General features: G+C 44.1%; 1 protein-coding gene across 1 annotated transcript in view; it reads right to left on the bottom strand.

Annotated features, from left to right (window-relative positions):
- PDE3B (phosphodiesterase 3B) overlaps positions 1-14380 on the bottom strand; it is a 569033-nt gene extending 554653 nt beyond the window's left edge. Inside the window, exon 1 of the mRNA XM_030201042.1 lies at positions 13250-14380. Within this exon, the coding sequence (XP_030056902.1) occupies positions 13250-14149 (900 nt within the window). The 5' untranslated portion in view covers positions 14150-14380. The remainder of the gene's footprint in view (positions 1-13249) is intronic.
- Between the last annotated feature and the right edge of the window lie 247 nt (positions 14381-14627).

Genomic DNA, 14627 nt, shown 5'->3' with positions numbered 1-14627 from the left:
CCCTCAAGAAATGAACCACATCTGGGTGGGAGGCAATGGACACCCCTGAAGCCGGCCTCTAAGACATGCCAGAGCTGCCAACTGCACATTAAGAGAACTCATCTCTGGCATCCCCCAACAGGCAGTTATCTGATCGAAGGCCAGAGGGGACAGCGTCCACTCCCCCGGCTCCAACTGGTAGCGACTGAGAAAGTTCGCTTGCACATTCTGTGACCCTGCTATATGAGCCACTGTCAAGAAAGAGAGATGAGTCTCTGCCCAACAGCAGATCAGAGCCGCCTCGCACGCTAGGGGTGACAGTTTACGTAGGCGACTGCCATCGCATTGCCTGAAAGAACTCAAACTGGGCAACCGTGGAGAAGAGACAAATTCCCAAAGGGCCAGATGAATCGCCCGTAACTCCAAGCAGTTGATGGACCATGATGCCTCCGTCGAAATCCAAACGCCCTGGGCTGTCTATTGCAGGCAATGAGCCCCCCAGCCAGACAGTGACACATCCGTAGTCACTATCTTCCAGTCCGGGGTTGTCAGAGGAATGCCTGACACCAGATTCTTTTGAATGAACCACCAGTGTATGATTGTGTGAAGACAGGCCGAACATGACACCCGAACCTCATAATCCTCCAAGAGCGGAGACCAACGGCTCAGAAGGTGCCACTGGAGGGGGCGCATGTGAGCTCTGGCCCACTTTACCACATCCAAGGTGGAGGCCATGGAACCTAGAACTTGTACATAGTCCCAAGCCCGCGGGTTCGGAGTTTGAAACAGCGCTCGAAACTGAGCCTGTAACTGCTGTGCTCGAGCTGAAGGAAGAGAAACTATCCCTGTTCGGGTATTGAAGCACACCCCCAGTATTCCAGCATTTGGGAAGGCGTTAGGCTGCACTTCGGGAAGCTGATCACCCAACCAAGCGACTGAAGCAACCCGACTACTTTGTCAGTTGCCCGCCGCCTCTCCTCGAAAGAAGACGCCCGCACAAGCCAGTCATCTAGATAGGGATGGACCTGACTCTTCCTCTAAAAGGAATACTTGCTAAATGTGACTTAGCCACATCTGCAGCCCAATGCTGCAACCACAGCCAGTGAAGCACAATGCCCGCTAGGGAAACCTCCTTCGGCAAAGCCCTCAAAAGATCATAAAGAAGATCCGCAAGGAAGGCTAAACTGGACTCCAAGGCCGGCAAAGCAGCCACAAGATCTTCCAGAGAGGAGGCTTTCTGTACCCACAATAAGCATGCGCGCGCCGCATAGGAGTCACAAACTGAGGGCTGCAGGGAAAGGGCTGCTACGTCAAAGGGCAGCTTCAAGAAAGTCTCCAACTAAAGATCCTGAGGGTCCTTGAGCACCGTGCCACCCTCCACAGGGAGAGTGGTTTTCTTAGTGACTGCTGTGATTAAGGAATCCACCATAGGGACCTTCAGCAAGTCTAAGTCAGGAGCAGGTAGCACGTAAAGACACGACATAGCTCTAAGCAACCTTAAGCCCACTGTCCGGCATATCCCACTGGATCTTCATGGCTTCATGCTCATGAAAGGAACGAGGTGGGCATTTCATGCCAGACATAATAGAGGGTACCGGACCTGTTCCCCCTGACGATTCAGGGGGGAAATGGCCAAAACCTCAAAAGCCCTATCAGGGAGGGAAGCTCTTCCCTGCAAAAAAGGCAGGCAGCCGTCGGATCATTCCCCTCCTCACAGGGCAGGGTGACCTCAAATGCAAAATCCAAAGATTCTGAGGGAGAGCCCAGAGACAAAACCGGGCGAACTGTGTCACCTGGGGACGTTTTGGCAGGAAAGACTGAGAGGCTGCAGTAACCAAAGTTTGCTAAGGAAGAGACAGGGCTGCCTGAAGAGAAACTCCTGACTTCTTCAAAAGAAAGGCATTATGCATTAATAAAACAAAATCCGTGGAAAAAGGAACTGCAAGGGACTCCCCTGCTCCCTGTACATCGCTTCCCTCCATCGGAGCCTGTGCCACAGAAGCGCGCTGTGCCTCTTGTCTATCAACCGCCACATGCGAAGCGGGTCACGCCTGAGAAGAAAAAATGGTGCCCACCAATGAACGCTGCACTAACTGCCCCAAGGAAACCGCCAAAACTATCCCCTGCGCTTCCAACTCACCGGACGCCTCAGGGGAACCCCCGTCGCGCTGAACACCCGCTGCGGGCTGATGGCGGCAGGACTCACACTCCCCCGATGCTGCTCTCCGGCCCCCACACCGGGAGCAGTGCTTAACCGCCTCAGAAGGCACTGACATGCTCCACAAATGCCGACCCCAAAACTGACTCGGCAGAACATCTAGTTCCTCTGTATGATTAAACAAAAACAAAGTCAGGAGAGAAAGGAAACACCCGATCAGGCCAACAGCCCCGGGTGACGGAGGAAAGGTAGGGGGACCTGGCACTACCAGGTGTACACCGCAAGTTGCTAACAGCCACTCAACCCCTGTCTGGGCTAAAATAGGCCCAAAGGACACCAGTAGCCAAATCAAACCAGAGCTGCACAGAGATTTCCCTCCACCTGCTAGATAGAGAGAATACTGAGGTTCAGCTGGCTACACAGGTCCACATATAGCAAACCTCGGAGGTTCTGTCTATCTCCACCTGCTGGTAGAGGGACACAACCCACAAGTCTCTGGATTGATCTGTGGGACGCCATGGAAGTTCTTTTTCGGGAGACTAGCTGGATTTAACTACTACTATTTAGCATTTCTATAGCGCTACAAGGCGTACGCAGCGCTGCACAAACATAGAAGAAAGACAGTCCCTGCTCAAAGAGCTTACAATCTAATAGACAAAACATAAAGTAAGCAAATCAAATCAATTGTGTACAGGAAGGAGGAGAGGAGGGTAGGTGGAGGCGAGTGGTCACAAGTGGTTACGAGTCAAAAGCAATGTTAAAGAGGTGGGCTTTCAGTCTAGATTTAAAGGTGGTCAAGGATGGGGCAAGACATATGGGCTCAGGAAGTTTATTCCAGGCGTAGGGTGCAGCGAGACAGAAGGCGCGAAGTCTGGAGTTGGCAGTAGTGGAGAAGGGAACAGAAGAAGGATTTATCCATGGAGCGGAGTGCATGGGAAGGGGTGTAGGGAAGGACGAGTGTGGAGAGATACTGGGGAGCAGCAGAGTGAGTACATTTATAGGTTAGTAGAAGAAGTTTGAACAGGATGCGAAAACGGATAGGGAGCCAGTGAAGCGACTTGAGGAGAGGGGTAGTATAAGTAAAGCGACCCTGGCGGAAGACGAGACGGGCAGCAGAGTTTTGTACCGATTGGAGAGGGGAGAGGTGAGTAAGTGGGAGGCCAGCAAGAAGCAGATTGCAGTAGTCTAAATGAGAGGTGACAAGAGTGTGGATGAGGGTTTTGGTAGAGTGCTCGGAAAGAAAGGGGCGGATTTTACGGATGTTGTAAAGAAAGAAACGACAGGTCTTGGCGATCTGCTGGATATGAGCAAAGAAGGAGAGAGAAGAGTCAAAGATGACCCCAAGGTTTCGAGCTGAGGAGACAGGGAGAATGAGAGAGCCATCAACAGAAATAGAAAACGGGGGGAGTGGGGAGGTGGGTTTGGGGGGAAAAATGAGAAGCTTGGTTTTGGTCATGTTTAATTTCAGATGGCGTTGAGACATCCAGACAGCAATGTCAGACAAGCACGCTGAAACTTTGGATTGGATGCAAGGTGAGATATCAGGGGTAGAAAGGTAGATTTGGGAGTCATCAGCACAGAGATGGTAGGAAAAGCCATGGGATGAGATTAATGAACCAAGGGAAGAAGTGTAGATAGAAAAGAGGAGGGGACCAAGAACAGAACCCTGAGGTACGCCGACAGGCAGAGGGATAGAAGTAGAAGAGGATCCACCAGAGTGAACACTAAAGGTGCGGAGGGAGAGGTAGGGAGCGGTAGGAAGAGAACCAGGAAAGGACAGAGCCCTGGAATCCAAGTGAGGACAGGGTATCGAGACGTATGCTGTGATCAACAGTGTCAAAAGCAGCGAAAAGATCAAGAAGAATGAGGATCGAATATTGACCTCTGGATTTGGCCAGTAATAGGTCATTGGAGACTTTAGTAAGCGCAGTTTCGGTTGAGTGGAGAGGGCAAAAACCAGATTGTAGTGGGTCAAGAATAGCATGTGAGGAGAGAAAATCAAGGCAGCGGTGGTGAACAGCACGCTCAAGTAATTTGGAGAGAAAAGGGAGGAGGGTCGGTAATTAAAGGGACAAGTAGGGTCGAGTGAAGGCTTCTTAAGGAAATGTGTGACCATAGCATGTTTAAAGGCAGTAGGGACAGTTGCAGTGGAAAGTGAGAGGTTGAGAATGTGACAGATAAAAGGAATAAGAGCAGGTGAGATGGCATTAAGAAGGTGGGTGGGAATGGCATCAGAGAAACAGGTGGTACATTTTGAGGAAGAAAGGAGAAGTGTAGTTTCCTCTATAGTAATTTCAGAAAAGGAGGAAAAGGAATGAGGGGAAGGAGAGAGAGGGGAACCGACTAGTGGAGGGAGAGGTGGCGAGGTAGAGAATTCAAGGTTTATCTTTTGAACCTTGTCATGAAAGAATTCAGCAAGGGTCTGAGGAGATAATGAAGGGGGAGTTGGGGGAGGGGGCACCTTGAGGAGAGAGTTCAATGTGGTGAAGAGAAGTCGAGGGTTAGAGCCAAGAGAGTTGGTCAGTTGGATATAATAATCCTGTTTGGCACGTAAAAGAGCAGAGTGGAAGGAGGTCAGCATGAACTTGAAGTGTAAGAAATCAGCAAGGGCCCGAGATTTCCGTCAGAGGCGTTCGGCGGAGCGGGTACAGGAACGTAGGTAGCAGATATTAGAAGTCAGCCAAGGTTGGGGTTTTGTACGCCTTATAGGGCGGGTCATCAAAGGTGTAAGTGTGTCTAAGGCACAGGATAGAGTATTGTTGTAAGAAGAAACAGCCTCGTTGACAGACATGAATGGTGCCACAGTAGAGAGGAAGTTTGAAACATGGGAGGATAGAGATGAAGGGTCAATATCGTGAAGATTCCTAGATAAATTAGATAAGATAGGACGGGACTGGGAGGGAGGAGATTTAAGTGTGAAAGTTATAAGATGGTGATCAGAGAGGGGAAGGTCAGAAGCAAGGAAACTAGAGAGTGAACAGTTGGAGGAGAAGAAGAGATCAAGACAGTGACCACTTTGATGAGTGGGGGAGGTGGAGCATAGTTGGAGATTAAAGGAGGATGTTAAAGCGAGTAACTTGGAAATATAAGAGTTGGAAGGATCATTAGCAGGAATATTAAAGTCACCAAGGATGAGAGAGGGGGAGGAAGGATCATGGAAGAAGGCAAGCCAGGCATCAAAGTCACTGAGAAAGGATGAAAGGGACTTATCAGGGGGACGATAAATGACTGCTATTCGAAGAGACAGAGGAGAGAAAAGGCAGATAGAGTGGACTTCAAAGGAGGAAAAACAGTGAGATTGAGGTGGAAGAAGGGGCTGAAATCTGGAAGAGGGAGAGAGAAGTAGTCCAACACCGCCCCCGCAACCAGCAGGGCGAGGAGTATGTGAAAAAAGATAACCGCCATGGCAGAGGGCTGCGACTGAAGCAGAGTCATCAGGGCAGAGCCAGGTTTCCGTTATGGTGAGCTGATGGAGGTGACGCGAGATAAAGAGGTCCTGGATATAGGGGAGTTTGTTACAGATAGAGCGGGCATTCCATAGGGCGCAAGAGAAGAGCAGAGAAGAGGAGGGATCCCCTGAGGGATTTAAAAGTTCTTATAAAATTTCATCCCTTAGCGAAGGCTACTCAAAGCCTCTGTGTTTGAAAACAGGATGAAACTGTATGATGTCACAGTTTTTTCTAATAATTCCAGCCACCATTTCCCCACCCAAAAACTTAACACACATGTTTTACATGCATCATTCTCTACACTATTAGTTCTAGGGATCAGCAACAGAGCTCAATCGTTACACTTTGGTGTCATGTAGGCCTCTTTCAGAATTTTCCTGCAATATCCATGTCTTTCAAGATCTGTTGCCAAAACATTGGCTTGTGTTTTAAAATCGTGATCTTTCAGTACAAATCCTGCGAAACCTTAAAAACTGTGGAAAAAAGGCAAGCTGTTCTTAACAGACCTAGGATGACAACTTTGATATTGTAAAAGTGTATTGTGGTCTTGTGTGTGTGCGCATATATATATATATATATACATATATACACACACAAGACCACAAGGTACACACCTCACTATTGCTCCTTTATCTTGTCTGCTGAGACCCCAAAACCCACTACCCCCAACTGTACACCATTACCATAGCCCTTCCAGGTGAAGGGGGCACCTACATGTGGGTACAGTGGTTTTTGGAGGGCTCACAGTTTCCTTCACAACTGTAACAGGTAGGGAGAGGTATGAGCCCGGGTCCACTTGTCTGCAGTGCACTGCACCCACCACTGGACTACTCCAGGGACCTGCATGCTGTTCTAATGGACCAGAGTATAACATCTGAGGTTGGCATGCAGGCTGGCAAGTAATGTTTTTAATCACATTTTGGGGGGGTGGGATGGGGTTACTGACCACTGGGGGAGTAAAGGAAAGTCACCCCTGATTCCCTCCAGTGGTCATCTGGTCATTTAGGGCACCCTTTTGTGCCTTATTCATTATTATAAAAACAGGTCTAGCTCAAAACGTCTCAGTGTTAGTCTTGGACAGTTTTGTTCTGTTCCATTATGGCTGAAAAACGTCCAAGTGTTAGGAATGCCCAAATTCCACCCTCAACACGCCCCCCTTGTGATGAGTGCACTTCTGACGGACTTAATAGAAAAACGTCTAAAAACTGGTTTTGAAAATACCTATTTGGGCATTTTTGTGAGAAAAATAGTCTCAATAGCAGACTATGGACTTTTCCTCCAGGAACTTGTTCAAACCTTTTTTAAACGCAGATGCACTGTTACCACATCCTCCGGCCACGAGTTCCAGAGCTTAACTATTTTTTTGGAGTGAAAAAATATTTCCTCCTATTTGTTTTGAAAGTATTTCCACGTAATTTCATTGAATGTCCCGTGGGGAAACAACCCTTTAATTATAGAGCAAAGCTGAAGCTGAAGACGGCTGAGGGGGCCAGTCCTTGAGACAGCCCTGGGCATGGGTGAAACATGCATGTCGGACAACAACCCCCCGGTCTGACACATCTAAAAAAGATGAGTATTTGATGTAAAAGAATCAATTAAAAGTATAAGAACAAGCAGGCTATAGCAAATACTATATACACATATAGTGAGCAGATGAAGAGGTGGGTGCTAGATCCATTGCCATGAAAGATGGTTGGCAATGAGCACTGCTAAGGTCACTAAGAAATAGAGAAAGCATTGTTGAAGTGAACTGATTAATGAACTGGGACAATATAAGAACTAGATATTGGGAACCGGTTGTGGTATGTTGAAAGAAATTAATAAGGCATCTGCTACATATGCCATGCAAGATTACAGGCAATCTTCCTGTTCTGCACACTGAATCCAGCACAAACATACCCTAGACATACAGACACTGCACGCACACTGCTCCCTGGAAGCCAAAAGCCACCCCCTTAAAAGCCTGCATAAGCAATGACTTGAGCTTATAATTCTGTATGTCCCGCATAGTGGTATTGTCTTCCATTGGTATGGCATCTTCTTAGTGACTCATCACCAAAAGCACTCACCGTTTGGCAGTAACTTCAATCTCTATTTCTCTTCAGAAACTAAGTGGTAAAGCTTTCCCATGGCTCTTACAACCCAAATCCAGCTTCTGGAGAATCCTACTCAGAGTGCCTGAAATCACATGTTGTACCAAGGAAGGCCCTGGTAGGCTTATGAATACTTTCTAGAATAGTACCTTCAAAAGCTCTAGGCTTCTGTTCTGCAATACTTAGTGCTGTCTAGTGGTTCCAATATCCCCATGAGCTCCTCTCACCTGAAGAGACAGGTTACTATAGAGTCGTCACCTTCAGCCACACAGTTCACCTTCTTTCAAAGGGTCTGCCAAAAAAGACTATTTACCCATACCACTGAACAAAACCTATAACTCTAGATGCCATCAAATTGGATTCATTGTCCTCAGTTACTGCCATTTGCAGCCTCTTAGCAGCCTTAGCCTGAGAAGGAGCCTCCAAAACTCTAGACTACTCCACAAGCCCTGGACAAGCCTGAAACCCCTGTGCCTACTGCATAAGAAAAACCTTGTGTAAAAGCAGTACGAACTAAGGGGACAATTCAGAGATCCACTCTTGCAAGGCTGATTTAGGTTCTGTCCCCCGGAAAAAAATCTTGCAGAGGCTGTACCTGCATACGTGCAGACTTCATCGAGACCTGGAAAAGTGGTCAATTGCAACTCCCCACATAAAACTGCCTCTCCTGCCCTTTTCTGTGAAGCACCGCAGCTCTGCTCAGCTATTCTCTCTCTCCTACCCCCTTCTCCCAAACAGTGTATGCCCAAAGGTAGGGATGGGCACCTCCTAAAAGACATTTTCTCAGTTGCAGGTCAACAGGCTTTGCAACTATAATGGGAAACATTTTGCATCCCCCCTCCCCAACATATACACACAGGTCAAAGTTCATGCACATCACCACCACCAGACCCAATCAGCACACTGAAAAAAAAGAATCCAAATGCAGTTACTCCACACTGCTATTCTATAGTCTGAGCATGAGAGAAACATTACTGAAACCAACTGTAAAAGCAATATTACACAGACAAAGTTAGCAGCACTGATGTGGCATCAAAGAATATTCCCAGTCATTTTAACATGAAAGTACTGTAGGTTATGCTTACCTGCTTATCATAGCACTTCCTGGGTCATAAAGACTTTAACTTTAGCTCCCAATACACCTGAGTGTATTGTTATGGCCAAGTAAAACAACCTATTATGAAAGGTTACTGATCCATGGTTTTTTCATTCTATGTTGCTAACCACTTAACTTTCTATATGATTAGTTCTATAATAACATTACTATTTTGTTGTGAGGGCTGTTTAGCCTTCATCTCCTCGGATCTGTTGCTGGACAGAACACCAACTTTCTATCCATATTAAGATATATTAGTACTCTCTCAATAGAGTTCCAAATAAATCACAAGGTTACAGAGTACATCCTCTATGGAACTGGTCTCCTTCTCAAAACTTCTAAGTGACTCACTCCCAGTCATATTAAATATGAAGATGGGAGTTCAACCAAATGAAGATTTCCAACACCAGGTCTGTTTGTGCTTGGTTTAAAATCTATCAATACTGGTATTTTAGCAAGATTATATCAAATTATACTATCCAACAAATCCAGACATTGCTACTATAAAATTCAGTGGCTGAAAAATGTATTGCTATTATTACAAATAGTGAAGATTACTATACCATTTTAAGGGTAGTTAACTAAAATGAATCAACAGTACCTAAGACACTTTCTCCTGTATATTCTAAATATAATTTTTCCAGCAGTTAGCTAAACATAACAATGGAATGCAACATCTTTAATGGATTTATTAATCAAACTAAGCAGAATTGAGACTGCAATAACTACAATTCCACTTTAAACTCCAAGCACATTTTAAGACCTTTCATAAAGCTGAGGAACATAAGAAAACTTTTTTTAATGCAGCTACTCAGTTTCATGAGACTACACCATGCATAACCTTAAAATGTTTAAATAAGCTGTATTAATGTTTACAAGCAATAATACCTAGTCCAGAATAGCAAAGGATCATATATGTTGTTGTTGAGCATGACAGTTATTTGATTCACAGTTTTACAAATCAGCTCACCAAGTAAAGAGTGCATAAAATGAATTTTATTCAGTCTATTCTGTGGATGGTTATAACAGGCTTCAGATTTTAGGTTTTGACTGGCATGCAACTATAGAACACCCTCTCTCCCGATGTAAACAAAATTAAAATAGGTGTTCTTGTACCCTCCCAAAGAAAAGTAATTATCTAAAAAATATACACCTATATTTATAAATTTATAAACACCCAGAAATGAAAGTGCTAGTCATTGATGGGTCCTTTTACTAAGCGACGGTCACTACTGTGGGGCGTGCTCAGGCACCTAGCAGTAGTTCAGGCATCTGCACATACTTTCCCAGAACCAGGGCATTTTTTTTTCTGGGGGTGGGAAAGAGGATGTAGGTATGCCCAGTGCTAATCGGATGGCGCAGCTACATTGCTGCATGCCAATAGATTAGCGCATGGTTAGTATTTGAGCCCTTTTTACGCCTACTAAATAGATGTTGGTAAGGGCTCACATTAGCGCATGGCCATTAATGGAAACAAATGGAAATGCAGCCATTTTACTGCCTTGCTAAGTGACCTCAGTGCATGGGGAAACCCACGTGCTAATCATAGGACATGGCCCCTTTTAGTGCAGCTTAGTATAAGGGCCCCAAAGTGATTTAACACAGACTGTAGCCACTGCACCCTAGGAGATTAGAATTTCCACTAAATATATATCACATTAAATTAATTAAATAATGCCATATTTTATTATAAACTGCCTGAATCCACATAGGCTAGGCAGTATATCAAATATTAATAAATTGCAATTACACTACATTCACAACTAAGGTATGTTCTTTACTGTTAACCAAGTTACTGCTTTATGGATCTTTATTTGGAGCAGTGTACAAGGAGGCCAAGTATATAGCTTTAAAAAGGACTACAATGTCTTAAACTTAAATTTTCCTATTCCATATAAACACACATGCAAAAAAAAATCATTTTGATATTCCTGGCCACTTGCTAGATTTTAGTTTAACATTCGTGCTCATAATTTAACAACCCACATACTACCTAAACATCACATTTTAGAAATGTGTGTGTGTGTGTATGTATGTATATGCATGCAGTTCTGGGGGTCTTTTGCTAAGTCATGGTAGGTTTTTAGCTCACGGTAGAATTCAGCTAGTGTTAAATGTAAGATGCCCATAGGAGTATAATGGGTGTCTCAGCATTTACCGTGTGCGGAAAACACTAAAGTGACTTAGTGTTTATATATACACTACACTAAAGTGACTTAGTGACTTTTATATATATATATATATATATATATATATATATATATATACATACACACACATATATACATACTGCATTTTGATTAAAACTGTAATTACAATTAAAGGTTATTTGTTTTGTTTTTTTCCCCCTACTGCAGCTCCTTAAGACTCTGGGCAATGGAGGGTTAAGTGACTTGCCCCAAGTCACAAGGAGCTGCAGTAGGGGAAAAAATAAATAACATGCCTTTAAACCACACTATTAATCGTGATTACAAATTTTAATCAAAATATAACCCCAAACAAAAGAATAAAAAGTAATGAAAGATAAGAAATACAAAATACAAACTGACAAATTAAAGAACAGAGGCTTTTACTAAGTCACTTTAGTGTTTTCAGCACATGGTAAATGCTGAGACACCCATTATACTCCTATGTGCATCTTACATTTAACACTAGCTGAATTCTACCGTGAGCTAAAAACCTACCATGACTTAGCAAAAGACCCCCAGAACTGCATGCAGAATAGCTGAATAGCCATACAGTTTTCACAGCCTACTTCAGAAATTCTGCCCCTATAATTCTTTTGTTATATTATATATATACACATACATACACTATATATATATAGTATAGTATATATATATATATAGTATATGTGTGTATGTGTATATATATATATACATATATATATACATATACATACACATATCTGTGGCAACTATCACAAATCTAGATGTTACTATGTTACATGATAAACAAGAAAAGCAAGCAGATTTTCAAACACGCACACAGTAACTTAAAAAAAAAAATCTGAGTGTTACTAGCTATCTAGCCGCCTTAACAGTATGTTAAAAAGAATTATGCAGTGAAAACCAAAACATGGCCCAACTCCTAGAAACTGCATACATGTATTTTATATCAAAAACTATAAGAAGCCATTTGACACAAGAGTTTTTGTTGCCTACTCAGTTGTATATTTAATATTTCATGTGTACAAATAACATGGTATTTACAGGAGAATGTATATGTAATATTTCATGTGTAAAAATAATGTAGAATTTACAGGAGAAAACCTGACTGTTTTAATGTAATAACCAGTTAAACCCCTTTCTCCATAAGATGGGAGAGGAAAATATAAAGACATTACACAGCTGTTGGGGGGGGCAGGGACAAAAGCAATTTTATCAATTTATAAGTAAATTTAAAATATTTTTACATATATAATAATGCGGTTATACAAAGTACTTAAGCTGGTTACAGTAGAGATGCAGTGGTGAAAAAAAGCAGCTCCAGGAACAAATGACGATACAAGATAAAAGTACAAAACAAATTCAAGGCCACTCTGAAAAAAAGAAAAAATAATAAGTTTGTATTTTTCCCACGAAACTTCTTCCTGGATGTTCCTGCAGGTCCACACAATCCTGCACAAATCGCTTACTAAGTATTATGTTGCGAACTTCAGACGTAGAAGATCAGACGTGCACATGTAGCTTTAAACTGCAAGCAGGTATTATTGCGCAAGCTAATAACACCACCAGCTTTTGTTATTTCCCCCCTCGCACAGTAGGAATGCAAAGTAGAAATATGTCTTGGGGATAAGAAGCATTTAGCTGCGTTACACTTCCAGCCAGTTTCAAGATCTGAGAGGGACCACAATCTTAGCCTTAAAAGTTCAATTTCTAAATTAAGGTTTGGGGGATACTTAAAACCGGCTTCAGTGATTACTTTTAAAGAACCTATTCATGATCCTCTTTCCAAATTAAACAGTAACACATAAAACGGCTGCTGCTACTTTCTGTCGGGTTTTTTTTTTTTTCTTTGTAAGCATCCAGCACTCTACAATCAACTTGCCATATCAATAATAAAGAAAATCAACTGAAATCCTTCAACGCTGTAAATCTTATGCTCTTCCAATTTCTACTTACACCACCTTAGGGAGACGGTTAGCTCTGATGTGAAGTGCAGCATAGTAAAGGCCATTTAAAAACAGAAATAATCTTACCATAAAGAATGGCAATTTACACTACTTACTTCTGGCTCACTTTATTTTTCTAATTAAATCACATTTTCGTTATGAGAACAATGCAGATAGCAGGCTTCCATCCAGAGGTCGCTCGTATCACATTAGAAGTTTACTTTAAGCTACTTTGTAAAGGTCTAAAACTGCTATATGTATTCCACAATGGTCTATAATTGCACAAGTAAAGATCAACAAATAATCACCATGGGCAACCAGATAGTAGTTTGAAATAGTTCCCCCCTCTTTAGGACGTACCTGTTCTCGGGATATACAAGGTAAAGAAGGTCTCCTTGGCATTTTAATATTGCCGTAGTAACTGCTTGAAGTTTCTCCTAAAGACACGCAGCTGGATCTTCTCCTGGGTCTGATCACAGGCACTTTCTCCTCCGCAATCGGAATCCTAGGGTGACTTTCCCTTATATTAAAAAAATGATCAAACCCGTGAGCGAAGAGGGAACCGGCAACACCAACCAGGCAGGCAAAAAGTGGTCTGATGGTACGGGGCAAAGCGCTGAGACTAGTGAAAGAAACCAACCAGACAATACTAGCAAAAATTAAAATCAAAACGCTGTATTTAAGTTTTAAAGTGTGCACTAATGTCAGCAAACCCACGCAGCTCAAGGCGAACAGTAATCTGCCCACCATTTGCATCTGGTGGTGCTCTTCTTCCCATTGTAATAACTGCACGGCCAAAAAGTCTCCCAAATAGCAGCATATCGGCAGAGCGGTCAGCCAAAGAGTGTTATTTTCTCTCTTGGTTCTTGTCAAACAAAAGGTTAAGAAGAAGAAAGCACAGCCTATGCTAAATAAAGGGATGACTGAATGCGAAAAGCCCAGAAGAAAAGCCTGCAAAGTCCGCACAAGCAGCAAACTCACTCCACTTTCCAGGCGCCGGGAGATCAGCACCGAGATGAGAACAACTACAAACGCCCCGACACAGAGCGCGGAGGAGCGGATACTCCCGGGCGCGCTGAGGTCCACGTTGCAGAGCCTGCAGAGGTGGAGCAGCATGCCCAGTCTGTGGTCCTGCCGGAGAGGGGTGACGCAGCTTTTGACATAACCGTTCCTGAAACTCTCCGCGCCGCCTGCGCTACTGACCCCATCCGACGCTTTCATTTTCCGATGTGGAGCCTCGCGCTCTTCCCGCAGAGCCATGATTTCAAGCCGGCCCTCCGCCTCTCATGATCCTTTCATGCCCTTTCCCCCGACCTGCTCGGGGAGCCGGGGTCCATGGTCACCGAACGCGGCCGAACATACTCGCAAAGCGGAAAAAGAAAGTGAATTCGTGAGCCCGTATTTTTCTTCTCTTCTTCCTCTCTTTCTTTCTCCTTTTCTTTTATTGTTGTCTTTCTTTCAGAACTCGAAACTCTCTGCCGCCTCCCAGCAGCTGCAGCAGTTACTACTAACAGTTAAATTGGTCAGAGTGAGAGTCTCAGAGAGACACACACGAGCGCGCCAGAGCGCGCGCACCTCACAGCCGTCACGGGGTCCTCGGCACACGTGCACTCGCACGCACAGCAGCTCCGAACCCCGCTTCTTTGGTTCACGCGCTTGCTTCGGCGCCCGAGGTTGGACGGTGTTTCAGTTTTTGTCGCTGTGGGTGGTGGTTTTTGCTTCTAGATCTGGGGCCATG

This window comes from Microcaecilia unicolor, chromosome 4, assembly GCF_901765095.1.
Source record: "Microcaecilia unicolor chromosome 4, aMicUni1.1, whole genome shotgun sequence".
In the NCBI taxonomy this organism is placed as follows: domain Eukaryota; kingdom Metazoa; phylum Chordata; class Amphibia; order Gymnophiona; family Siphonopidae; genus Microcaecilia; species Microcaecilia unicolor.
Note: the sequence above shows the minus strand (reverse complement) of the source record. Positions and strands in the feature narration are given on the sequence as shown.